At 45.3% G+C, this 27,652-nt stretch overlaps 1 protein-coding gene across 2 annotated transcripts; it reads right to left on the bottom strand.

The window, feature by feature from the left end:
* Positions 1-684: 684 nt before the first annotated feature.
* On the bottom strand, positions 685-18,617 carry LOC310689046 (uncharacterized protein). 2 transcript variants are annotated; one of them, XM_083466296.1, is made up of 9 exons: positions 18,460-18,608; positions 13,289-13,328; positions 7,053-7,119; positions 6,159-6,336; positions 5,947-6,027; positions 4,287-4,376; positions 2,475-2,594; positions 1,361-1,451; positions 685-850 (listed from the first exon to the last, which is right to left on the bottom strand). In XM_083466296.1, the coding sequence occupies exons 2-9, from the start codon at positions 13,323-13,325 to the stop codon at positions 816-818; spliced, it is 699 nt and encodes a 232-aa protein (XP_083322422.1). In that variant the 5' UTR covers positions 13,326-13,328; positions 18,460-18,608; the 3' UTR covers positions 685-815. The 2 variants fall into 2 exon arrangements, with proteins under 2 accessions (XP_083322422.1, XP_083322423.1); XM_083466297.1 differs by lacking the exon at positions 4,287-4,376 and having other exon boundaries at positions 18,460-18,617.
* Positions 18,618-27,652: the final 9,035 nt, after the last annotated feature.

The following is a 27,652-nucleotide window of genomic DNA, read 5'->3' as shown; positions in this document are numbered from 1 at the left end:
TTTAAAGAGCAGGATAAACATTAAAACAATGAAGCATTAACTGGCATAAATGAAGCACTTAAATATCATCTTAAAGAGAGTGGCATCATAAATCACAGCATCATGACAGGATAATTAGAATGCCAAAATAGATGGAAGATTACTCATGTCTAATGCTGATGATCTAACTAAACCCGCGTATCTTTTAACTAATCAAGAGTTGAAAATCACACCAAATTTCCAATTTTTCCAAGGCACAAGGTGAGAAAGAAGTGAAGGCATTCATATGAATTTACATAGAATTATAATGTTGGAAGAGATCCCAGGGGTCATCCAGTCCAATATCATTTACCCCCCCCTCAAAGCTATAATTCCCAGCACCTTTAACAAACGACAGTTTCCAGTATTCTTGGTGTGTGTGTGTGTGTGTGTGTGTGTGTGTGCTTTGAATGTGCTTTACATCTATGGCCCTAACCCAGGCGTAGGCAAACTTGGCCCTCCAGATGTTTGGGGACTACAACTCCCATCATCCCTGACCACTGGTCCTGTTAGCTAGGGATGATGGGAGTTGTAGTCCCCAAAGATCTGGAGGGGGCGTGTCTGCCTATGCCTGCCCTAACCAGTGCAAGTTAGCATCTTACAAGAAACCAACCATTTGCAAAAGAGAGTGGTTGTCCTGGAAAGAAGAGGCAACTATCCTGGAACTCACGGAAGAAATGAGGTTTAATTGGTGCAGCTGGGTGACAAGGGACACAGCTCAGCCATGTTGAGCCTCACTTTGGCCCATGGGGTCCCAAAGGAAAAGCAACAAGAGACCTGTCTGCCACCTTCCGCGATCACATCTGGCCTCTATCAAGGGATGGACGAGAAGCTGCAAGAGAAGGGCAACCCAGTTAGACTCCACAATGAAGTACAGTGGTACCGTGGTTCTCAAACGCTGAAAACCTGGAACTAAGTGTTCCTGTTTCCGAACATTTTTCACTAGCTGAACGTCTGATGCGGCTGATGGCTATTGTTTCCGGGGCACCTGCACCAATCAGAAGCTATGCCTTGGGTTTCCAAGCATTTGGGACCAAAAAAGCCCCAGGTGCCAGAAATCGTGTCTGCGCAGACACAGATGCTGGAAATCACTGCTGGGTGCATAGGATCCAGCCCACAGAGGGATCTCCACTAGAGTGAACTGGCCCAGGCGACCCCTGAAATAAATTGTTCTGTGCCATAAAGCAGTGGGTGAGTCTCTGTGAAGCGGGAGTGGCCTTGTAAGAAGCTGGATCATGACTTGTTCATTGCAAAGGGTTTACTCCCATCAAATGCCAAGAAACATGTGGGGGGGGGGAGGTCTGTGTGCACATCCCAGGGCACCCTGACCCCTTGTACTTACGCATGCCATCCAGCCTGCAGGCACTTTTCTGCAGCACTCCCTGTGGGGTCATGCACACCCGGTTGCTTCCATCGGCGATGTCCTGGAGAGGCTGAAAGGAGAAGGGGGGGGGGGCGGGGTGAGCTGGTTGACCTTACTCACTTACTTAGGGACATGGGTGGCGCTGTGGGTTAAACCACAGAGCTTAGGACTTGCTGATCAGAAGGTTGGCGGTTTGAATCCCCACAACAGGGTGAGCTCCTGTTGCTTAGTCCCTGCTCCTGCCAACCTAGCAGTTCAAAAGCACGTCAAAGTGCAAGTGGATAAATAGGTACCGCTCCGGCGGGAAGGTAAACGACATTTCCGTGTGCTGCTCTGGTTCGCCAGAAGCAGCTTAGTCATGCTGGCCACACGACCCGGAAGCTCTACACCGGCTCCCTCGGCCAATAAAGCGAGATGAGCGCCGCAACCCCAGAGTCGGCCATGACTGGACCTAATGGTCAGGGGGTCCCTTTCCCTTTACTTACTTACTGCTTGATTGTAAACAAAAACAAAAAAACAAACCACCTCAAAGCAATTTACAAAAAAGATACAAATAAAATTTAACAACAACAATTTAAAACTTCCACAAAACATAAAATAACAATAGACTTCAACAACAGATGAAAACTTGCACTTTCTAAGAGTTTGGGTGGGCTTGTTTAAAGAAGAGGGTTTTTTTTTTTTAGCAGGGACCAAAAGGCACAGGGAAGTCACCTGCCTGATATCCATAGGCAAGGAGTTCCAAAGTGCAGGTGCACATTAATCATTTGAGTTCTTACAGACGCAGAACGGGTATTTTGTGGCACCTGCCACAGAGCCAGTTCTTCCGTCAATCATGCCCTATAGAACTTGCCTCATTCATGCCACTTAATGTTTTCCTCAGCTTCTTAGCTGTCTTTTTAGGCTGGGAGAAGCTGAGAAAATGCTGTACATGCCAGGCAGTTAAGTAAGTTTTTGTGGGCTGTTTATACCGCAAACCTAGGGTCTTTGCACCAGCGCCACACACTGGGCTGCCAAGCCTCCCATCATTATAACCTGCCCCCCCCCGTCACTTTCAGCTCCCACTCCCTTGCCCCCAAACCCAGTCTCTAACCCGCAGTCGCCCTGAGGCCTCCTCCACCACTGGAACGAACTGGGGGTCTTGCAGGCTGACACCCCGCCGGTGAGCCCTCTCCTGGGCTTTGTTCCTCAGCAGCTCTGGTGGTGGCATCTCCTACACGGAAGGAAGGGTGTCAGAAGAGGTTGATTGATTGAAAGCGCTTGACATGCCACCTTTCCAAGCAGATATTCCCAGAACAGCTTGCAATGCAATACTTTATTTTTAGGAAATCAGTAGAAAAACAAACCAACAAAAACCCCTAATGAAATTTCACCCTAATGAAGCAGGTGCTTCTGGCTTAAAACTGTTAAAAATCAGCGTTAAAAGATCTGGGATAATGCCTCTACCTCTGATTTAAAACCCCAGATTTTCATGCATGGACCAGCTCCAGGGGGGTGAGGCGCCTGAATAATGCACAAAACTCTGCAATAGCCTCCCTTTGCAACTTGGCAAATCAAGAGAATTTCTGCTCAATGTTTTATTGCATTGGTGGTGTTTCAAGCAGAGCGCTGCAAATCTGCCTGTGTGTGTCCAGGTCTATCCTGGCTTCAAAGGGAGGGGAACAACCACTTTGAACAGCTCCATATGCCTGGCAGGTCTAGCCGAGACAGGTTGCTGTTTCCTGCCTGCGAAGGATAATTGCTATTCATGGGCAATTTACCCCCTAACAGCATTATGCGCATTCTAATTAGAGGAGTGAGCTTTGTAGGTAAGAGGGAGGCACTCAGCATCCAAGTGTAACCACACAACACATTACTCCCTTCCAGAAGGTCAGCACTTGAAGGATGCATTTATTTAGATTTATGCTCAGTGTTGCTGCCTTGGACCTGCTGCCATGGATGCCCTCAGCACCAGCCCCTTCTAAGGACCGTCCTTCAGACTTCATGCTGTTTCATGCAGAACGTGCTTCCTGTGTTAGCAAGTTCCATAGTTTAACTTTGTGCTGCCTGATGAAGGATTTTCTTTTGATGAAAAAATCCACATGCCCAGTAAGGGGCAGGACCTAGCCAGGATCTCTTCTCTGTATACAAGTGTGTGTGCATGTTCACAAGTGGGCAAGGATAGCTGTCACCATCACCGGAACCTATTACATTTATAGACCACCGTATAGTTAAAGCTCTGGTTTTCCCAGTAGTGAGAGCTGGACCATAAAGAAGGCTGAACGCCGAAGAATGGATGCTTTTGAATTATGGTGCTGGAGGAGACTCTTGAGAGTCCCATGGACTGCAAGAAGATCAAACCTCTCCATTCCTAAGGAAATCAGCCCTGAGTGCTCACTGGAAGGACAGATCCTGAAGCTGAGGCTCCAATCCTTTGGCCACCTCATGAGAAGAGAAGACTCCCTGGGAAAGACCCTGATGTTGGGAAAGATGGAGGGCCCAAGGAGAAGGGGACGACAGAGGACGAGATGGTGGGACAGTGTTCTCGAAGCTGCCAGCATGAATTTGACCAAACTGCGGGAGGCAGTGGAAGACAGGAGGGCCTGGAGTGCTCTGGTCCAGGGGGTCACGAAGGGTCGGACATGACTAAACGACTAAACAACCACCACCACCTTTTCCTCCTGAGAAGCTCAAGGTGCTGTAGCTTGTTTTAAGCTCAAAGCAACCCTGTGGAGAAGGATGGACCGAGAGGCAGTGACTGGCCCAGGGTGACCCAGTGAGCTTCATGGCTGAGCAGGGATTTGAACCGTGGTCTCCCAGGTCCTAGTCCAACACTCTAACCACTACACCACACTGCCTCTGTTCCTCCCAGTGGCCAGGCCTCCATATGGACCTCCTTCCTCCATCTCTCATGTTCCTCACTCACCTGGAGGTTCTTATCTTGGGCCGCACTGGATTTGACTGGCTCCAAATCCACTCTGTACCCTCTTTGTACTGCGATGGGCATGGCTCCGAGCTGGAGAAAGAGAGAGAGAGAGGGAGGGAGAAGGGGCAAGGTTCATGCAGTGCGTGCATTCAAATTTTTGAAAGGTCATCCTATGAAAGATGGAGCAATCTTGTTTTTTGCTGCTTCAGAGGGGAGAAACAGAACCCATGGATTTGAGTGACAAGAAAGGGGATGCCAACATCAAGGAATACTTTCTGACAGTAGGAGGTATTCCTGCTGGTGGCCTCTCCTTCATTGGAGGCTATTAAGCAGAGGTTGGATGGCCATCTGTTGGGGATTTTTTAGTTGTGATTCCTGCATTCCAGGGGGTTGGCCTAGATGACTCATGGGGTCCCTTCTGACTCTTCTGTGATTCTAAGTGACTCCATGTAGGAGTGTAAATATCCAGAGTGTGGGGTCAGGTGGGATTACTATGAGGAATTATAAAATATACATCAAGCCATTGTGTCCACGATGAATGCATTGTGTTACCTGGGTTTAATGTATTGACAATAATTTCTGATCAAATCCCACAATCCTCTGCATCTCTGGCCATTTCCTCTACTGTCCATTTCTCTTGCTTGACAAGTCACGTACACAGCCCAGTTGCTTTGCCAGGCAGGCATCCTGGGCCATAAAGATACTGGGCAAGCTTCTTTGATGTAGCTTTTCTAATATAGATAGGTAGCCGTGTTGGTCTGCCATAGTCAAAATAAAAAAATTCCTTCCAGTAGCACCTTAAAGACCGACTAAGTTAGTTCTTGGTATGAGCTTTCGTGTGCATGCACACTCCTTCAGATAGAAGAAGAAGAAGAGTTTGGATTTGATATCCCGCCTTTCACTCCCCTTCAGGAGTCTCAAAGCGGCTAACATTCTCCTTTCCCTTCCTCCCCCACAACAAACACTCTGTGAGGTGAGTGGGGCTGAGAGACTTCAAAGAAGTGTGACTGGCCCAAGGTCACCCAGCAGCTGCATGTGGAGGAGCGGAGACGCGAACCCGGTTACCCAGATTACGAGACTACCGCTCTTAACCACTACACCACACTGGCTCTCTGAACAACACACTGAAGAAGTGTGCATGCACACGAAAGCTCATACCAAGAACTAACTTAGTTGGTCTTTAAGGTGCTACTGGAAGGAATTTTTTTATCTTTTCTGATATGTTAATCTTAGGGCCAGGAAACAGGTCTCACATGAAGGTGATAATGATCGCTGTCCTCCTGGCCATCCTCCTTATCATGTATATTGCTTGTTTATGACCTCAGGGGTTGCCAAATGCACTCCTTTGTAGTTCTGTTTTATTTACCCCATGCTTAATTAGTTTTGGTAGTTTAACTTTGTCCCCACGTGGGGTTTGTTGAAATGCTCAGAAGAAATCTAATTGGTTCTTACGAACACTCTGTAAAAAGTTCTTTGTGAATAAAACGACCTGGGCTGAGGGGTGGAGAGAGAGAGAGAGATTATTATTCGCATCCTTCCCAGAGTCTTGCTGGTTCAAGCCTCTGTGTGTATTTTTATTAATCAGAGTTCAGTCCTTCCTTTACTTTGGGAACCCCTCAGCTCCACTCCGCTGGACTGGGGAGAGTTGGAAACGCCTTACCTGCTCATTACATTCTTGCTGCCTCAGTTGCTGCTCCCTCAAGGCCTTCTTCTCGTGGACTGCTTTGGCGAGCCTCCTCTTCTGCGGGGAGGAAGGCAAAGGCACCACCGTTGGTTTTGTGGAAAGAGCCTGCCCCGAAGGGAGGGTGTGCTTGCTTGATGCTCTGGGGCCGCCTCCCTAGGGAGGTGGGGCAGGCTGACGGCGGGACTCACCAGGTACATGTTGTACCTCATCATCTTCTTCCTGGCATCAGAGACCGTGGAGCCCATCTCCCTCAGCTTGGCCCTCATGTCGACCATCAGGTGGGCAGGAGGGTCCTGGTTGTTTTGGAGCTTGGTCACTTCAGTCAAAAGAGGCCCCAGAGATTCATACAAGGTTGAAATGAAGTTCCTGAGAGAAGGACAAGCAACCCAGCAGTGTTGATAAAAATAAAAATAAAAATAAAATATAAATAATAAATTTTATTTATATCCCGCCCTCCCCAGCCAAGACCGGGCTCAGGATGGCTAACACCAAATATAAAAACAATTGATTGAAATACAGCTTAAAAACAAGATTAAAATACAACATTGAAACATTAAAATGCAGCCTCATTTCAGTGGAAACTCAATCAAAAACTTTTTGGGGATGAAAACGTCAAGTCTTCACCAAGGCTAACTATCCAGACTAGTCCTACGTGGGCCAGAAAAAGCCTGGGAAGTCCCCAAATAGGAGTTCTATCACAGAAGGAGAAAGGAAAAAGGAAAGAGGGGGAGGGAATAAAATTGATTCCAAGCCAAAAGGCCAGGTGGAACAACTCTGTCGTCGTCATCATCATCATCATCATCATCATCATAATTTATTTATTATTTATACCCCGTTCATCTGGCTGGATTTCCCCAACCACTCTGGACGGCATCAAACAGAATATTAAAATACAATAGTCTATTAAACATTAAAAGCTTCCCTAAACAGGGCTGCCTTCAGATGTCTTCAAAAGTAAGAGCCTCAGAAAAGCCCTCTCCTCCATGAATCTGCCTAGCCCCCTTTTAAAGCCATCTAGGTTGGAGGCCAACACTCCCTCCTGTAGCAGGGAGTTCCACAGTCCAACCATGCGCTGCACTTACACTGTCTCCTCATCCAGTTCCTCTTCTCCATGCAGGGTGTTCTCGGTCATGGAACATCGAGGCTCAGCTACGCAGGGGAAAGAGAAGGGGAGAGGACATGGCAAATGAGTGGGGGTCTTTTGGCCCCGGATAGCCTCAGAGTGGTGGGCATGGTGAGGCACAGAGCTTCTGCAGCTGGTAGCCCCTGTTTGCACCCGTGCCCATTCCCCCATTTCTGATGCTTGTGGTGTATGAGTGAGCACAGCTGGGCATGTTGCCTGAAATACCTGGAGAAGCCCACTAGCCAAAACTGCCTGGAGAAGCCCCCCCCCCTTAACTGCCTGTGGGTCAAGCTTGGAAGCTCCAGCTGAAATAGAAATATTAAACAATGAATGTAAAATAATGTCTAAAATGTCTAAAATACTGTTGGAATGGCATTTGAAAGATGAGGAAGTGAAATCGGTAATGATACATTGGGCAAAAGACTTTGGATATAATATACAGCTTGAAGAATGGGAAAGGTTAGGGAATGAAAGGATAAAATTTACAGCCTGTAATGCCTTGAAAGAGAATATGATGAAAATGATGTATAGATGGTATATTACACCAGTGAAATTAGCTAAAATGTTTAAAACAAATAATAAATGCTGGAAATGTAAAGAAAAAGAAGGAACATTTTCTCATATGTGGTGGGAATGTAAAAAAGTAAAGAACTTCTGGGAAATGATATATAATGAGATGAAAAAGATGTTGAAATATACATTTTTTAAAAAACCCAGAAGCATTTTTGCTTGGTATTATAGGCCAAGACATTAATAGGCAAGATGTTTTATTGTTTTTATATGTAACAACAGCGGCAAGAGTATTGTTAGCCCAGAAATGGAAGCAAGAAGAAATTCCGATGAAAGAAGAACGGCAGACAAAGTTAATGGACTACACAGAATTAGATAAAAAGACAGGAAGGATTCGAAACCTGCGGGACCAGAGATTTACAGAAGATTGGAAGAAATATATGAATTATTTGAAGAGCAACTGTAATCAACAAATTACGCTAGTAGACTACAAGAAGTTTTGTAAGGAGAAATATACGAAGTGTTAAAAAGTAGAAAAAGATAGAGATATTGGTTATGAGTTTGAAATGTAATAGGGAAAATAAGAAATGCATACTAAGAGATTAGATTGGAAAATTTTCAGACAGGATTGATGGAAGTCAAAATAATTGAATAAGATGCAAAAGTATGTTTAATTACTGTTGAGAATGATATGTTAAAAAACATATTATATATATAGATGTATGTATGTATATAAGCTTGGAAGCTCCAGCTGCTCCCCATCCACTACTGAGCCAATAGAGATTTAGCTTTCTGTGGCAAACTTTAAACACCCACTGAAAACTGTGGGATGTGGAACACATAGCAGTCAAGTACAACGTTCCTAGAGTGGACATGCTAGGGGATGCTTTGTACCACCCAGGAGAAAACTTCATGTTTCCTCCTGAGCTGGGACAAGACTTCCTCTGCATATGACTAGAGGTGGGCGTGACCTTACCTGCCCAGGTACCAAAAGGGGCAACGTAGGCAGCACACTCCCTCTTCTCCATCTTGCTTTCGTCGAAGAAGCAACAGCTCTTCAGCTAAAGATAGTTATGGGATAGTTCCATGTGTGTATATTTTGTAACCCAAGTCTGCCTTCAGGGATCCAATTGTGACCTGATGATACTGTGAGTAAATTCCTCTTACTGATTCTAAATAAGATTGTCGTATTTATTCTTTTTAAGAGGGAAAAAAGGGGATTTGCCAGGAATCCTATATTTAGAAGTTCAAACGAGCTTGCAACAAGCAAATTGCTGTACGTTTAAAGGGGAATGTTTAAAACTCTGCTAAGTTATAGAACTTGCTACAACTCCTGCCTCCCTGAACATTCCCACAAAAACTTTTCTATTCTACCAGGCCTCTGCAAACAATTAAGAAGGCATCTTCCCACAAGGGTTAATGGATGCCTGAGTTTAACTCTTTTAATGGTTTTATTGCATGCTTGCTCGGGGTTTTGTAATTTAATACAAGGACCTTGAACATGTCTCAGCAGTGGGTGGGAGGTCAGTGCAACTGTTTTAACAATGGTGCCACACATTCTCAAACAGAAGACCCCGTCAGCAATATGGATGCCCGCATCCTGCGCCAGCTGGAACTCCCGAACCAGACCTGAGGGCAGCCCCACATAGTCCAGTTACAGTGCATGGACTACATGGATTCATGAAACCTATGGAAAGAAGGAGTGTCCATCTTCAGGCCAGAGTGTTGGTCCTTTGATGGGGTGGTGCCTGGAGGTGGGAGTCTGGAAACAGGCAGCAAAGACTTTGACCAGCTCCTTCCAATCTTAGCTGGACCAAGTTGTTTGCTTGGAGCTGTCCATGGTCTAGAAATCATTGACCAGCCTTCCTTCTTTCCCTGCAGGTTCTGGCATCAGATCAACTATATACTGTATTTTCTCTCCATAAGACGCACTTTTTTCTTCCTAAAAAGTAAGGGGAAATGTCTGTGCAGATCAGCCTTGCAGATCGTGGACAGAGTGGAATGTTTTGGAAAGTGGCAGAAGGACATTTCGAAGTTTGTTTGGCAGGGCAAAAAGCCCCGAATTAAGTTTAAAATATTAACTGATGCAAAAGAAAGAGGGGGGTTTGCCCTGCCGGACTTAAGGTTATATTACGAAACTGCAGCCTTCTGATGGATGAAAGATTGGATTTTGTTAGAAAACACTGATGTCCTAGATCTGGAAGGCTTTAATAATTCGCTAGGTTGGCATGCGTACTTGTGGTATGACAAGGTGAAAACACATAAAATGTTCAAAAACCATATTGTCAGAAAAGCAATATTTATGGTCTGGACAAAATACAAAGACTTACTTCAAAGCAAGACCCCGAGGTGGTTATCACCAGTGGAGGCCAAGGCGTGGAAAAAACCCAATATGGAGGCCGGCTGGCCGAAATATTGGGAATTAATAGAAAAAAATGGAGACAATTGGAGGTTGCAGAGCTTTGAAAAATTAAAGGATAAGGTGCAAGATTGGTTTCATTATGCCCAAATTAATGAGGTTTTTAAGTTGGACAAAAAAACAGGATTCCAGGTGGAAAAATCGAAACTTGAGACAGAGCTGTTAGAACCAAAGACCAAGGTACTATCGAGAATGTATAACTTGCTGCTTAAATGGAATACTCAGGATGAGACAGTTAAATCAGCCATGATAAAGTGGGCTCAAGACATTGGGGACAATATCATGTTTGAAGACTGGGAAAGGTTATGGACCACCGGTATGAAATTCACGGCATGTAATGCCTTGAAAGAAAACATTATGAAAATGATATACAGGTGGTACATGACCCCAGTCAAGCTTGCTAAGATATACCATTTGTCTGATAATAAATGTTGGAAGTGTAAGGAGGCTGAAGGAACATTCTTTCACCTTTGGTGGACCTGTCCAAGAGTGAAGGCCTTCTGGGAGATGATCTATAACGAGTTAAAAAGGGTGTTTAAGTACACCTTTCCTAAGAAACCGGAGGCCTTCCTCTTGGGCATTATGGACCAAAAGGTGTTAAAGAAGGATAGAACGTTCTTTATGTATGCAACCACAGCAGCAAGAATTCTTATCGCCAAATACTGGAAGACTCAAGACTTGCCCACACTGGAAGAGTGGCAAACGCAATTGATTGATTATATGGAGTTGGCCGAGATGACTGCCAGGATCCGAGATCTGGGAGAAGAAGCAATGGAGGAGGACTGGAAGAAATATAAGGACTATTTGCAAAAACTTTATAAGTTATATGAATTATAGGATTTCGTACGATTTGGAAGGATAGCCCCAGCAATGAGAGTGGTTTATATATGAAGTTAGATAATAATAATGAAAGAACCAATGTTTAAATGTCTAAAAAAGGATAATATATGTGTTTATTGAGTAATTTGGACAATAAGTAATTTAAACTTAAAATGTAACTGAAAGTACAAAAGAAACACATGAAACAAGGTAATAATTTGCTGACAAATTTATTATCAAGAATGCACTGTGCGGGAGATGTGGGGAAGTCCGTTAGTGGATTGAAACAAGCTTTGGAAATAATTTGCCTTTTTTCTTTTCTTTTCTTGTTTTCTTTGTTTTTCTGTGTTGTTTATACCTATCTGGAAAAAATGCAATAAAAAATATTTTTTTTTTAAAAAGGAAATGTCTGTGCGTCTTATGGAGCGAATGCATGGTCCCTGGAGCCAAATTGCCCAGGGACAAAAAGCAGATCATGTTTTTTTTTTTTGAAAGAGGAAAGTGGGTGTTGAAACAAAGCCGCTGATCGTTTGCCAATCAGGAGGGAGATAAGGGACACTAGCGATAAAGGAGGCTGCCTGGAAGGGGGGAGGTAAAGACAGCAAACTTGCAAGCAGAGGAGACAGGAAGACTAAAGCAATGAGGAGAAAAATTAGAAGAAAAGGAGGAGCAAAAAACTGCTCCAGCTAAGGAAAAGACACTAAGGGAAACAAGAGGGAAGGGAGTGTTGAAAGGAAGCAGCTGATCGGCAAGCAATCGGTGAGGGAGATAAAGGAGGCTGCCTGGGAGGGGGGAGGTAAAAGCCCATGGATCCTCAGGACTTTTACATTGGGTCACCCCAAATTCACCATCAGATCACATAGCATGTCCATGGCTACAGCCTGCACCAAAAAAATCACGCACCCACTGTTTCGTGGGGCTGCAGTAGTGCAAAAAAGTGGTAACAAAGCACGGATACACATGGATCCTCAGGATTTTTGCATTGGGCTGCCCCAAACTCACATCAAATCACATGTCTGTGGCCACAGCATGAACCACAAGAATCACACATCCACTGTTTGGTTCAGAATAATTTTTTTTCTTGTTTTCCTCCTCTAAAAACTAGGTGCGTCTTATGGTCAGGTGAGTTTTATGGAGCGAGAAATACGGTAGATGGTCCACTTGGTGCCTTGGGTGGGCCGGGCAACTCCATCTTCCCCAGCTGCTTCAGGAAACCCTTCCCATCTACCAAATTCTGCACCAAACAGATTGAAGGAGTGTTCTCTAGCTATTTTACTAATTAAATTAATATACTGCCCTTTATCAAAGGATCTCAGGGTGGTTCACAGAATAAAATACAAGATAAAACATTCTGTCACAAGAGACTAGGGCCCTGCGGGACTTGACATTATTCCGCAGGGCCTGCAAGACAGAGCTGTTCCACCAGGCCTTTGGCCAGGGCACAGCCTGACTCCCTCCTTCGGCAATCTTTGCGGAGCTCTGGCCCAGTGGTTGCCATTGGTTTGATTTGAATTAATTTTATAATGAATGATTTTAGAGTGTTGTGTTGTGTTGTACTGTTGTACTGTTTTATTGTTGTTAGCCACCCTGAGCCCAGCTTCGGCTGGGGAGGGCGGGATATAAATAAAATTATTATTATTATTATTATTATTATTATTATTATTATTATTATTATTATTACAATTCATAGCAATGTAATGTTGGAAGGGGCTCCATGGGCCATCTAGTCTGACCCCCTGCAACACAGGGATCATAGCTGAAGAAACCCTGACAAATTGCCACCCAACCTCTGCTTGGAAACCTCCAGGGAAGGAGGGGCCACTACCTTCTGTTGCAAATTCTTTGTGGCGCTTTAGCAGAAATGCAGAAGTGCAGTATATTTATTGTGAGCTATATATACAAATATCTACAGGCTATAATACACGAGCAGTTCATACAGTCAAACAGAGTACCTGGCTGCACCTTAAGGCAAATAGGAAGATTCTCTCTTTCTCTGACCACACACCTCTACACCACCACCTTTACTGCTTTTTAAATCGATGGCAGCATCTTTCTACTGAGTCTTTCTGACCCAGCCCCTCCATAGAAAGCATTGCAGGCCGATTGCAACAGCCAATTGTGTTGGTTAGCAAACTCAAGCCTGCAGACTTACTATCTCACACAGCATTCTGTGAATCCTGACACTCTATTCCACTCTGAAACAGCTCCTACTGTCAGAAAGTTCTCCCAAATGTTTACCTGCAAACTCAGCCTTAAATGTAGCTGAGAGGTGGCCCTTGGAGCAGCTCCCATCCCCATTGCCATGGGAAGCAGCCCCTTCCTCCCATTCTTGCATTGAACCACCTGCCTCTCCTGCCTCCCTCCACTGATGTTAACCTGTGCCCTGTCCTTCCCTACAGGATGTGGTGTGTGTGTCTTCAGGGGTTGTGTGAAGCAGCCCTTCTTACCCGGGAGGCTGGGGCTTGCAGAACCTCTCTGATCCATGGCCTGAAAGAAAGAAAAGAGGGAGCCTTGTGGGAGGCTGGTCTACTCTAAAGAGGCGCCGAGGCATCTCCAGCCTTGAACATTTAATTTATTTATAAGAGCATTTATAAATCATCAACTCGTTTAAAAATAACCCATTATGGTGGTGTACAATAAAATTCTTTAAACACCATAAAGTCATAGAAGACATATTTATGCTTGGATATCTAAAATAAGCTGTTCCAGAAAACAATCAGGTAATATTGTTTAACCTTATAACTGCTGCTACAATCATAATAGCTAAAAATGGAGAGAGAAAAAGCACAACATCAGTGATTTGTCAGCAGGAACTATGGTTAAGCTAACTCACCACAAAGGAATACATATAAAACCAGACTAATGGTTTTGTGGAAAAAATTATATTTTTTGTAATGTTTCGGAGCAACAAGTTCAGTGATAATCTCCAAACTTATGTTGCTTTCAAACCTGCTGTCACTGTATTTATTTATGCTCTTTATCTTTGGTTTGTTTAGTTTATTAATAAATAATAATTGACAAACCATAAAAGACAGAACAAATGGCCAACACTGAATCACATTAATTCTCTGAAAACCCTTGGCTAAACAACTGTTTTTTTGTGGGCGAAAGGATATCAAAATGGTGGTTGCCTCTATGGCTTTCTGAGCACAAGGCATGGGCAGAGCTGCCTGGAGTAGACTCCATCATGGCATTTTGTGTCCCCCGCCCTTTTACAAAGTTGCACCCAGCCCCAAGCCCCAGGGCAAAGGCAGACTGCTGCTAATAATTTTCCATTGGCAAAGTGCTGCCTCATAAATTGTCACTGCCGCACAGTGATGAAAACCATCCATGGCGAGTTAGTGGCTTGTCATCGAGGCCACCAAGAAGTTTCTGCTGAGGTCTCATTCCCCCTTCCCAGGCCTCCTCTCCCCACTTCTCTGGAAACTTTGGCTGAATCAGAACCCACAGGTAGAAAAGTGAAATAAAATAAGAATCCTTTGCCCCCAGCAGAGGGCAGTGTGGGAGTGCTCTTCGGGGCCAACCTGCTCCGCTGAGTGAATGGTCCAGCGTTCTCTGCATCAAAGATGTTTCGGAGAAGAGCATTTGATGCAACACACAAATGAAGGGTCTCTTAGCTGCCAGTTTCCCTCCTCAGGCTCTCAGAAGGTGGGGAGAGGCTTCAGGCTTCTAGCTGAAGTGAAGGAAACAGGGGTGTGCACAGGGGCGGACCACCCTGGGTGTCGTCGCTGGGGGGTGACATTTGACGCACCGCCTGCCCCTGACTCCCAAGCCTACCCTGAGCCTGCCATTTTCGGAGCAACAAGTTCAGTGATAATCTCCAAACGTGTGTTTGTTTTCAACCTGCTGTCATTGTATTTATTTGTGCTCTTTATCTTTTGTTTGTTTAGTTTATTAATAAATAAACATTAAAATACCATAAAAGTCAGAACAAATGGCCAACACCAAATCACATTTGGTGGGGAAGGAGAGGGAAGGAGGTTTGGGAGTCGCGGGTGGGCGGCACGCTGTATGTCCGCCATCGGCGTCTCGCTGCGCCCCTGGCTATGGGGCACACGCACCATTCTGTGCAACTGAGTGGCTATTCCACGCCTGGGAGGGCACCCTCCGTGCCCCACCCCCCTTGGGAGCGCGCCCGCCCTGGGCAGCTCCAACATATGCCCTACCACTGTGTGTGGCATCTGTAGAAGAAGAAGAAGAAGAAGAAGAGTTTGGATTTGATATCCCGCCTTTCACTCCCCTTCAGGAGTCTCAAAGCGGCTAACATTCTCCTTTCCCTTCCTCCCCCACAACAAACACTCTGTGAGGTGAGTGGGGCTGAGAGACTTCACAGAAGTGTGACTGGCCCAAGGTCACCCAGCAGCTGCATGTGGAGGAGCGGAGACACGAACCCGGTTTCCCAGATTACGTGACTACCGCTCTTAACCACTACACCACACTGGCATCTGTAGGGGGTGGGCTTGCTCCTTTCCCCTCTGCAGAGGTAATGCCCGTGTTCCAGAGGCAGGAGAGTCTCCCTCCCACTTTCCCAGCTTCTCCACACCTGAAATTTAGGCTCCCTTTGCCCACAGAATCCATGCACCTCCAGCACCCACCCTAAGGCAATTCTGCAGCATCGCTTAGGTACCCTCCTAAGGTCACGTTTATGAATATACTCACCCTCTGAAAAGTACAGTGGTACTTTGGGTTACAAACACCTTGGGTTACAAACACTTTGGATTATGATTCAATAATCTTTCTTGCCATTGTCCCATTCAGAACAACGTAATAAATTTCATGTTTCATGACTGCTTGATATAAACAGAGACAACAAGTCCAGCTTTTCTTTGCAGCTGCCCCCCCTTCTCTGCAGGTCACTCCCACTGTTCCCCCAAATCAAAACAGCCAGGCTGGAGGGGAGAGGGGAAGGTCACAGGCAGCCTAGACTTCTTTCTAGGCCAGGGGTCAGCATTTTTTTTTTAGCTGCAGGCCAGTCCACTGTCCCTCAGACCTTGTGGGAGCTTGTCCACTCCACTCTCTGGCCCACAGGAGCACCAGGGCAGTGGTGGCGGCAATGGCGGAGGGAAGATGAGGGCTGGCTGCGGAGAGGGGCTGCTTAAAATGGGTCTCAGCCAGCTCAGCCCAGCCCCCTTCCTCCTCTAGGCAGGGTGGGGAGAATCTAGGAGGGAGGGAGGGAGGAGACGGCGCCACAGTGTGTGTGTGTGTGGGGGGGGGGAATGGAACGGTGCAGAAAAATAATGGCGCAACCTGAACGAACAGAATCCCCACGCCGATCCATGAACAGTCCGCAGGCCGGATCCTGAAGGCAATTGGGCCTGATCCGCCCCCCTGGCCTTAGTTTGCGGACCCCTGTTCTAGACCGAAGAGGTCCTGCAGAAATGTATACAGGACAACACTGAACATGGTTTCCTGCAAGCAGAATGTGCATTCATCACTTTCTGATCAAGGCTGAAGATCGCCAGGAAATGAGGCTCTTTGCGTTATTTACAGCTAAGGAGAGGGAAATTTCCGAGACTCTCTCCTGTCGGGAAGGGAGTCCTCCAGAGATAAAAACTCATAAACATTTGAGGGGGGGGGGTGAGGCAACTTGGAGGGAACAGAAACTTCACATTAGGCGCTCATCTTGGTTTGAGTCTTTTGGCACCCCTCCCTGCCTATTCATTTTATTGCACATTTTCTGTTTTATTTTCCCTAGCATTTGGCGAATAGGAGGCAACATGGTGGAGGTTTTTGCAATCATACATGGCATGGAGAAAAGGGATAGAGAAAAGTTTCTCTCTCCCCCTTGTGACGCTTGAGCTCATGGACAAAGCTGAATCTTGGAAGATTCACGAAAGAGAAAAGGAAGTCCTTCTTCACTATGCAGTGCATAGTTAAAACTGTGGAACTCACTGCCACTGGAAGCAGCAATGGCCACCCACTTGGATGACTTGAAAAGAGGATTGTACAAATTCATGGGAGAGAGGGCTATCAGTGGTTACAGGCCAGGATGGCTCTGCTCTGTCTCCACATTGGAGGCCACAATGCTTCTGAATTCCAGTTGCTGGAAAACACAGGAGGGGAGAGGGGTCTTGTGCTCGGATCCTGCCTGTGAGTTTCCCATTGGGGCATCTGCTTGGCCACTGTGAGAACAGGATGCAGGATTTGGCCTGATGCAGCCAGGCTCTTCTTTTGCTCTTATGGAACCTCCAGCTGCAGGAGCAGTCTATCACAATTCCTAGGTTCTTAGGGTTCTTTGGCCACTGTGAGAACAGGATGCTGGACCAGAGGGGCCATTGGCCTCATCCAGCAGACTCTTCTTATGGACTTGGGCCATCATTTTATCTGCCATTTTGCTGGCTGTTTCGGCGGTTCTCAGCCTGTGGGTCCCCAGATGTTGTGGGACTACAACTCCCATCACCCCTGAGCTCTGGCCTTGCTAGCTAGGGGTGATGGGAGTTGTAGTTCAACAACATCTGGGGACCCACAGGTAGAGAAAGGCTGTCTGATATTCTTTCCCATGGTTGCTTTGTTACTATCATAAACCATTCTGAGAACTGAATAAGAAGAGAGGGGATGTAGCTGAAACTTGCCTGGAACTCGACTGGAGAAGTTTAGAGAGAGGCGGGAGGTTTTCAGGGGTCAAGTGGAAGGTTTTTAATAGGATGGAGAGGATCTTAGCTCCATTTAAAGAACTACAGTGGCTGCCAACTCTTTCCAGGGAAGAATTGCAAGAGCTGGTTTTGATCTTGAAGTCTGAGATGGGCTGGAACTGAGATAGCTGGAGATAGCCTGCTCTGGCATGCATCTGTCTTGAAGGCAGAAATGTTGCTTTTGAGACCCTTTCCAAAATAGCTCCATCTTTCTGAGATCAGTTGGATGAGGACAAGGGACGAGGCCTTTTTGGTTGTGGTGCCCCACTTCTGGAACTTCCTTTCCTGGCCAGGCTTTGCTATCAGACTCCCTCTCTTAGTGGAGGCAACTGAAAATACTCGATTTTCTTTTTAATGCTTTTAATTGAGTTTGATGTGTGCATTGCTGAAGCTGATTTGGTGGCGGTTTTTAAGCGGCTAATTTTAATATTGGTTTTTACGTGATGGTTTTCAGTCTCCTAGTGAAACCTTATGACTCAAAGTGAGATAGAGTCCCAGAGAAGGGCAAAACATTAAGACACAATTTAAAAGTAATTTAAAGTGACTTCCAACAATAAAAAATAAGTTACCTACACCTCACGTGTCAAAAGCCAGGGTAAAGAGGTGTGTCTTCAGCATCTTCAAGAAACTGTGCAATGAAGGGGCCAGGTGTACGTCTGTGGTGAGTTACACAGTTCAGGGGCCACCACAGAGAAGACCCTCTCCACCTGAGCAGTCACCCACTGAGCCTCTGAGGGTGGAGGAACTACTAAGAGGGCCCCCTCTGCCGATCGCAACACCTGAGAGGGTCTGTAGGGAAGGAGGTGGTCTTTCACAAAAGCACACCTCTCCCCCCACCCCAGCTCCCGGACAGAATCCTACCGCACCTGAGACCTGTCAGATTCTACACGCTACGTGGTCCATCCTTAAAATCCAGGTCACACCTCATGTCCACCTGTTGTGGTTTGCTGGCTTTGGGAAGACCTGGGAGATCCCAAGCAACTCACCTCAAGGGGAAGGTTTCTGTGGGGCAGCCGGCCTCTTCTCTGGTGTGGTGGTTAAGAGACCCACCCAAGACAGGACCTCCCTTGGCCTCTTTCCCCAGCCTGCTCCTTGGAGTGGCTCACCAGATGGATGTTGTCTTCTGGTTGCCGGGAGGCTGATGCCACTGGCTGGTCTTATGAGGTCACAGAGGAAGGTGGCTGATCATGGAACATGAAGGTGGAAAAGCAGAGACCTATATGTTTATGTTGTTGTTCTTGTTTAGTCGTTTAGTCGTGTCCAACTCTTCATGACCCCCTGGACCAGAGCACGCCAGGCACTCCTGTCTTCCACTGCCTCCTGCAGTTAGGTCAAACTCATGCTGGTAGCTTTGAGAACATTGTCCAACCATCTCGTCCTCTGTCGTCCCCTTCTCCTTGTGCCCTCCATCTTTCCCAACATCAGGGTCTTTTCCAGGGAGTCTTCTCTTCTCATGAGGTGGCCAAAGGATTGGAGCCTCAGCTTCAGGATCTGTCCTTCCAGTGAGCACTCAGGGCTGATTTCGTTCAGAATGGATATAGGTTTGATCTTCTTGCAGTCCATGGGACTCTCAAGAGTCTCCTCCAACACCATAATTCAAAAGCATCCATTCTTCAGCGACCGGCCTTCTCACTTCCATACATCACTACCAGGAGCAGGAACCGGCAAGCCACTCCAGTATTCCTGCCAAGAAAACTCCATGTACAAAGACAACAGGCATATATTTATATATTGGGTTTTTTTCTAACCTCCTCCTCCCCATTTCACCACAGGGTCCCGTGGACGGGTTACAAGAAAGCAATCCTACAATTTCAAATCAAATAAAGTTCTTCCTAAGATTTAGTCAGAATCTCCTTTCTTCTCATTTGAGTTGGCTTGGTTTTATTTGATTTTTGTTTGAAAGAATTGTGGAGTAGGGAGGGACACAAGAGTCCAACCCCCTGCAATGGAGAAATCTCAGCTAACAAATGGCTGCCCAACCTCTGATTAAAAACTTCCAATATAGGAGATTTCACCTGCTCCCAAGGGAGTTCATCCCACTGTTCTTAATGTCCGAAAGTTCTTTTTGATGTTGAGTCGGAATCTCCTTTCTTGTAACTTGAAGCCACGGGTTCGAGTCCTACCTTCCAGAGCAGGAGAAAACAAGCATGTTCCATCTTCCGTGTGGCAGCCCTTAAGATATTTGAGGATGTCTATCCTTTCTTCTGAGGGACGCGGGTGGCGCTGTGGGTTAAACCACAGAGCCTAGGACTTGCCGATCAGAAGGTCGGCGGTTCGAATCCCCACGACGGGGTGAGCTCCTGTTGCTCAGTCCCAGCTCCTGCCCACCTAGCAGTTCGAAAGCACGTCAAAGTGCAAGTAGATAAATAGGTACCGCTCTGGCGGGAAGGTAAACGGAGTTTCCGTGCGCCGCTCTGGTTCGCCATGAGTCATGCTTAGTCATGCTGGCCACATGACCCAGAAGCTGTACGCTGGCTCCCTCAGCCAGTAAAGCGAGATGAACGCCGCTACCCCAGAGTCGGCCACGACTGGACCTAATGGTCAGGAGTCCCTTTACCTTTCTCCTTTCTCCTCTCAGTCTCCACTTTGCCATGCTAAACATACCCAGCTCCCTCAACCTTTCCCCACAAGGTTTGGTTTCCAGACCCTTGATCATCTTGGTTGCCCTCCTCTGCACATCTTCCAACTTGTCAATACCTTTCTCCAATTGTGGTGCCCAGAACTGGACAAGGGACTCCAGTTGGGGTCTGATCAAGGCAAGAAGGCTGAGCTTCTTATCACCTGCTTATTGACCATTCATCCTGATTGTAGGATGTGGGATGTAAAAACAGGAGCAGTCAATGACAACATTCCTAGAGTGTACATGTTAGAAACATGGGGAGGGATGTCTGTCCAGCAAGCAGGTAAACTTCCTGGGGACGGACTTCCTCCGCATGTGACCAGAGGTGGGTGTGGCCTCACCTGTGCAGGTAAATGACAAAAGCACAGGGCAGGCAGCCATCTCTCTCTCTCTGCCATCACCTTTCGAAGAAGCAGGATGCCCTCTTGGCTCTCAGCCAAGAGAGGAGAGGCCTATCTTCCTATAAGATAGATTCTAAGTGTATTTTACCTTTTTAAGCCTGTCTGCCATCTGGGATCATATTGTGAACAGATCGTGAGTAAACTCTTTTATACTTTTATAAAGACTGTGTTGTGTCTTGTATTTTAAGAGGGAACAAAGGGGAAATTACCAGAGTAATTATTATAGAGGTTCTAGCGAACCTGTGCACACGTTACCGTTGCGAACTTAAAGGGGAATGTCTATAAACTCTGCTAATATTTTGGGAACTTGTTAGCACAAGTTGGATTAGGATATAATTAGTCAATATATCCTCTCCTGCACCCCAGAACATTCCAACAAAGGGTTAGTGGCCCCAGTATTGCATATTTCTGCGTATTTTTGAAGGATTGCATTGGATTGTGATTTTGAGTTGAGTAGTATTTTTCTGAGTTAACTTCCTGGTAAGCACATGGTCCTTTGTTCCATTGTGCAGTGGGGATTAAGCAACCCCCCCCCTTCCCTCAGAGTTCACAGTGACCCAAGGCAGTGAAGAATTGTTTTGTATTTTGAGATTTTTGAGATTTTGATTTTAAAATTTTGAGAAATTTTGAAATTTTGAAGAATTTTCAAATTTTGGATTTTAAGATGGCTAGAGCAGCTTTTGATAGTGATGCAAAGCTAGGAATGCCTGTGCTGAATGAGTACAATTTCATGCACTGGAAGCAGCGCTTGATAGCGTGTTTAGATTATAAGCATATTTTGGAAGCTTTAAAGCCTCAGCCTACAGGGACAACTGAGGGAGATTTAGCCAAGATAAGTGCTTGGAAACGCATGAACAGCGAAGCTAGACACAATTTTGAGTGGACTTCGTGATGAGCAGCTATCATTAATAAATAGTACAGATGATGCATTTCAAATCTTAAGAGATATTGAGCGTGTGTATGGAGAATCTAGCATAAACAGCTTCAGAAACTTGGTGTGTAAATTAACCAGATTGAGGATGAATTTAAAAGAGGAATTCACAGAGCACATCAACAAGTTTACTGAGATTATTCAAAGAATTGATCTGACTCCCAAAGCTTTTGATGAGGATACAAAGATAGCATTTTTGTTATCATCACTTGGACCACGCTTTGGCGCATTTGTAAGCTTGATGGCTCATAGACAAGGTCTGACTTTTAAAGACTTGATTGGTTATTTAAAAGAAGAATGCAGAGATAGAGCTGAATCTCCAGTGAGAAATGCTAGAAGCAAGGACAGCAGTTATGCATCTAGGCAATTTACAAAGTCCAAAGAGATGCCTAAGAAAGTGATTTGCTTCAATTGTAACAAAGAAGGACACATTGCAAAGAACTGCAGAGCTCCTAAAGCGAAGAAACCCCACCCCTTTCAGCCAAAAGGGGAAAAGAAGGGGAAATGTGAATGCACATGGTTACTGCAAGAAAGGAATTTAGCTGTCCAGAATCGTGAAAATAAACGTAACAAATGGATTTTAGATTCAGGTGCCAGTTCGCATTTTTCATATAAAAAGGACTATTTTAATGAGATTAATGAGATAAATGATGAAGAAGGATCTGAAATTGAGATTGCAGATGGCAACATTGTTAAAGCAAAAGGTGCAGGTTCCATGAGCCTGAAATGCAATATAAACAATGAATGCATTGAGAACACAATCTCTAGAGTTTTGTATGTTCCAGAGCTGAGCTGCAACTTAATCAGCGTGTCCACTTTGGACAAGAAAGGTTTCCAGATCACATTTGGAAATGGAGAATGTAAAGTGACTAGAAATGACAAAGTGTTTGCTCAAGCAAAGCTAATAAATGGTGTATATGAGCTTGATCTTTCAGAGAACCAGTCTGCAAAAGTGGCCCATTCCAGCCAGAAGGATGAAGCAGATCTGGACCTATGGCACAGAAGGCTAGGACACAGGGACACCAGCGTCATTCTGGATCTACAGAAAAGAAATCTTGTAAGAGGTTTGCAGGTAAAGCAGAGCAACAAAGCTCCAGCAAAGTGCATAAGCTGTATTACTGAGAAGGCTATAAAACCTTCATTTCCACGTTGTGCAGAGCAAAGAAGCAACAAAGTGCTTGACATAGTGCACACTGATATATGTGGACCCATGAATGTTCCCTCACTGGGAAAGAATAGATATATTTTAATATTTCTGGATGACTTTTCAAGATTTTGTGTTGTATATTTCCTCAAAGAGAAGAGTGAGACAGTGGACAAGCTCCAGGAATACATTGCCATGGTCAAGAACAAATTCCAGAGAGCTCCAGCTGTGTTAATGAGCGACAATGGAGGTGAGTACTGCTCAAATGAAATGCAGGCTCTCCTGGCCAATGAAGGAATTGCACACGTAACCACAATTCCTTACACACCACAGCAGAATGCCATAGCTGAGAGAAAGTTTAGGTCCATTATGGACATGACAAGGTGCATGCTAAAGGATGCACGTTTGCCACAAAAGCTGTGGGCCGAAGGAGTGTACACGTCAGTCTATTTGCAGAATAGACTGCCAACTAAAGGAGCAGAGCGCACACCATTTGAACTTTGGCATGGGAAAGCTCCCAATCTGTCGCACATTGTCCCATTAAACTTTAATTAGTTTAATGCTAATCAAATGTCCAGTGCGCTTCCGATGCCACAATGTCCCATTACAGCAGAGCATTTCGCACAGCGGCTCAAGAAGGGCTGGAGAGTCAGCATCTTTTCAATAAAGGAATCTTGGAGCAAGCGGTTTGGAACTCAAATAGCAGGTTTATTTACACAAAACAAAAAACCCTGGTGAAGAATCACACATATCAGTAAACATGCCCCAAAAGAGAGGGGAAGGGGCAAACACAGGAGTGAGCTGACTATTTATACAAACTCACATTCCTGGAAGGTTAACGACCTCCAGCTGCTCAGTGATTAGAGCGTCTTGACTAGAGCTTCTTAACCCTTTAATACCAACACCCCCTCTCGCTCGTAACACTGAGCTGTACCAACCTTAATTCAAATTTAAACCTGAACAGAAACATTTATGAGATTGCGGACTCAAAGCTTTTGTAAAACCGTCTGCGAGATTTTCTTTGCTTGGACAATACTTTAGTTCAATTAAACCTTGTTTTACACTTTGGCATACATTTTGATAACGGATATCCAAGTGTTTTGTGTGTGCCTTGAATTGACCTGATTTAGCTAGTTTAATACAAGGTTGATTGTCTTCCCACACTCTGATAGGTAGGGAACATTCTCCAAACAATTCTTGTACCAGTTGCTTATAAAATTCCAGTTCTCTACATACATCTGATAATGCATTGAACTCAGATTCAGTTGAACTTAAAGCTATAAGTGATTGTTTTCTTGATCTCCAACCAATTAGTGCATTTCCAAATTTTATCGCCATTCCTGACACTGATTTTCTATCTGGTCCAGCATCAGCCCAACTGCTGTCGGCCCAACATTCAAGTTGTGTGCTGCCCTCTGCTGATAGTTTTAAGCGAAACCTTTTGGTAGTTTGGAGATACCTTAAAACTCTTTTTACTCCTTGCCAAGCATGCATTGATGGTTTTTCAGCTTGTCTACACAGCATGTTGACAGCATATGTTATATCGGGCCGAGTCCACTGTGCAATGTGGAGTAGACTGCCTATCGCTGACTGGTAAACCCCGGGATTACAGAACTCTGTCTGTTGCTCAGTTTGAGCATCCTTTGTGTAACTTAACTCCATTGGGGTTTTAACACCAGCACAGTTGTCCATTTTAAACCTTTCCAGCAACTGCTGGATCTTAGCTTCTTGGCTGAGCCAATAGTTCCCATTTTCATCTTGCTGAATTTTAACTCCTAGATAAACAGATACATTGCCTAGTGATTTTATCTGAAACCTTTCTCCAAGCTTTGTGGCAAATTGTTGTGCAAGTTTATCGTCCTTTCCACTGTATAATAAATCGTCAACAAATATCAAGACTGCTTCTTGTTCACATCCTGAGCCTTTTAGATAAAGACACGCATCTGCTGCGCTCTTTCTGAACCCCATGCTCTCTAGAGCATCGTTTAAGCAGGAATTCCAATTACGGGCGGACTGTTTCAACCCATAAATGGATTTGTGTAGGCGCCAGACCTGGTTTGGCTTGTCTCCTTCAAAACCTGGTGGTGGCGTCATATAGACTTCCTCCTGTAAGTCTGCATTTAAATAAGCCACATTGACATCAAAATGAAACAGCTTATTTCCCTTCTTAGCTGAAGAGGCTAGAAGCATTCTTAATGACTCCGATCTTGAAGTAGGGGCATAGATTTGAGAATAGTGAACTCCTTTGCGCTGCGAAAACCCTTTTGCAACTAGTCGGGCTTTATATTGCAACTCCTCAGTAGTTGTGGGCTTTAAACGATATACCCATCGACAACCTACAGCTTGTTGCCCTTCTGGAAGCTCTGTACTTGTAAACACACCGAGAGACTTCATTGAAGCCATCTCTTTTTCCATTGCTTCCTGCCACTTTACGGCTTCTGAGCTTGGAAGCTGTTGTACCTCTACATAGCTATCTGGCTCACACTGTGCCATATTTACGTATACACTTGTCACCTTAAAACGCTCTGGCGGCTTGCCCTTTGTGGCACGTGTTGACCTGCGCAATTGCTCCTCTTGTGCCCCCTCTGACCGTTGGCTGTCAGAATCTGTCTCAGACTTTATGTCTGGACGTGCCTCTAGGGATAAAGACCTCCGTTTAGATACCTCCCTTGGGCTTGGTGTTGCAGGCGACCTGCTTCGCTTTTGCTGTCTGCTAGGCCTAATGACTGGCGATGTTGGAACACTCTTAGATTCTGGCTTTTCTACCTTAGGAGAAGAACCTTGTGCCTGGTCAGAATCTGCATCTGAACCATGTGCACCATCCCCTTCTGGCTCATCACCCTCTGGACTTTCTTTCTCAGCATAAATGCCTAAATCATCTCTCAAAATGTCAGGGTTAGCATGTAAGTGAGTCCATCCGGATTGCTCACAAAATTCAGCGCTCCTACTGAGGACCACTCTTGTAGTATCCCCATCTGGGTTCACGAACCTCCAAGATTTGGCATGTGGTTCGTACCCACAAAAGATGAGTTTCCTAGCCCTTGGACTTCCCTTTTTCCTTAACGCTTTTGGGATAAGTACATAGGCTTGAGATCCAAACACCCGAAAGTAATTAACTTTGGGCTTTTTCCCATATAAAGCAAAATATGGCGTAGTACCAATTACCGAATTATATACTCGGTTCAGAACATGAGTAGCCGTTTTCCAGGCTTCCGCCCAGTAACTTTGAGGAAGTTTAGCATCAAACAGCATAGAGTTTGCCAACTCTTGCAGAACCCTGTTTTTACGTTCGGCCACGCCTCCTTCTTGGGGGGAATAAGGTGTAGACAGACGATGCTTAATTCCCTTTTTCTTAAAGAAATTCTGCAACACAGACCCGGTAAATTCTAACCCTCTGTCTGTCTGAAAAGCAAGAACTCTAGTACCGAATTCAAGTTCTACTGCATGAACCCAATTTTTAACTGTTTCTGCAGTATCTGCTTTTGTTTTGAGAGGAAAAAACCATGTAACCTTTGTTTTGTCATCTGAGAGACACAGTGCATACCTCGAACCTCCCATGCTAACAACAGGCATTGGGCCACATAGGTCCATATGCACAAGTTGGAATACTTTGTCAGATTTCCTATTTGAACTGGGATAGCTGCATCTATGAACCTTCGCCCTTTTGCATGCAGTACAATCCAAATACTTAGTACATTTTTTTCAATTTGCACCCTTCTGATAATTCAGGTTGTCTTTTAACATACTGAAAATTAATATGTCCCAAACGGCGGTGCCATAAATGAACACAAGAATTATGGGTAGGTGAGTTCACACAACCAGCATGAACCTGCTCAACTTCATCTGGACTTGTCTCAAAATAGTATAACCCATCTCTGCATTCCACCTGCAAAAGAGATACGTTATTCTTTGAAATAGTGCAAACCCCATTTTCAAACACAGTTTTAAACCCATTTCTATCAAGTTCTGACACAGACAAAATACACCCCTTCATTCCCTTTAGCACGTAGGCATCAATTTCTGTTTGCAAACACTTCAAAAACACTGTGCCTACGGTCTCTAAGGAACGTTTAGTTGAATCTGCCATTGTCACAACTTTAAGGGTTTGCAAATGTCTGCAATTCTGCAAACGGACACTAGATGGCGCCACCAGGTGGTGAGATGCACCACTGTCGATCAACCAGCGTAGATTGCTGCCTTGGCCACGCCCTTGCATCAACGCCATTGCTGAAGCCATGTGCTGTGTGCTGTGGGAGTAGCCACAACCACCTCCTCTTCTTCGACGTCCCCTGGAACTCCTTGTCTGGTAACTAGGGGTAACGGCCTTGGTGCTGTCTTGACCAGGTTCACGTGTACAATTCCTGATTAAATGGGAAGAGGAACCACAGCGAAAACAGTGTCTAGCAGCAAAAGCATTTACTGTGTTCTCAAACTCAGCATCCCCACTCTTAGGCACAGCATAACTCCCCTTTGAAGACAAACCTCTTTCTCTTTGCCTTTTATCCTGTTCATCTGCAAGTCGAGAAGAAATGTATGCAAGGGTTAATTCAGATGAAGGCATAGCTTCCAAAGTTAAAGCTAGAGTCTCATAGCTTTTATCAAGAGAAGACAACAAAATGTATGACTGCTGCTCCATAGAGAAAGGAATGCCCAGCTGTCTTAGTTGATTAAAGGCAGACACCATTTTTGCAATATGTTCTTTCACACACGCTCCCGGTTGGAGACGTAAATCAAACAAACATCTTGTAGCATGGATCTTGGCCCCCGCAGTGTTTCTGGAATTTAGCCGCTGCAGAACCGTCCAGACCTCATGCGTGTTCTTTAACTCAGAAACATAAGGCATTTACTCTGGTCCCACTGCCAAAACTAGTAGACCTTGGGCTTTCCTGTCGCGTTTCTGTGAAGCTGCCGCTGCTGCTTTGTCTTCTGCAGACGCGTCTGCAGCTGCCTGTAAAGGCGGTGCTTCAGTACAACTCCACAACTCTTTTGCTTGCAACCAAACCCTTACTCTAGCCTTCCAATCTTGCCAATTTTTCCCATTGAGTCGCGTAAATGGGACAGCAAAACTTTCCTGGGACTCTGC

The sequence above is a fragment of the Podarcis liolepis genome, assembly GCF_965112155.1.
Source record: "Podarcis liolepis genome assembly, chromosome: 11".
NCBI lineage: Eukaryota > Metazoa > Chordata > Lepidosauria > Squamata > Lacertidae > Podarcis > Podarcis liolepis.
This window is presented reverse-complemented; position numbering and strand designations above follow the sequence as displayed.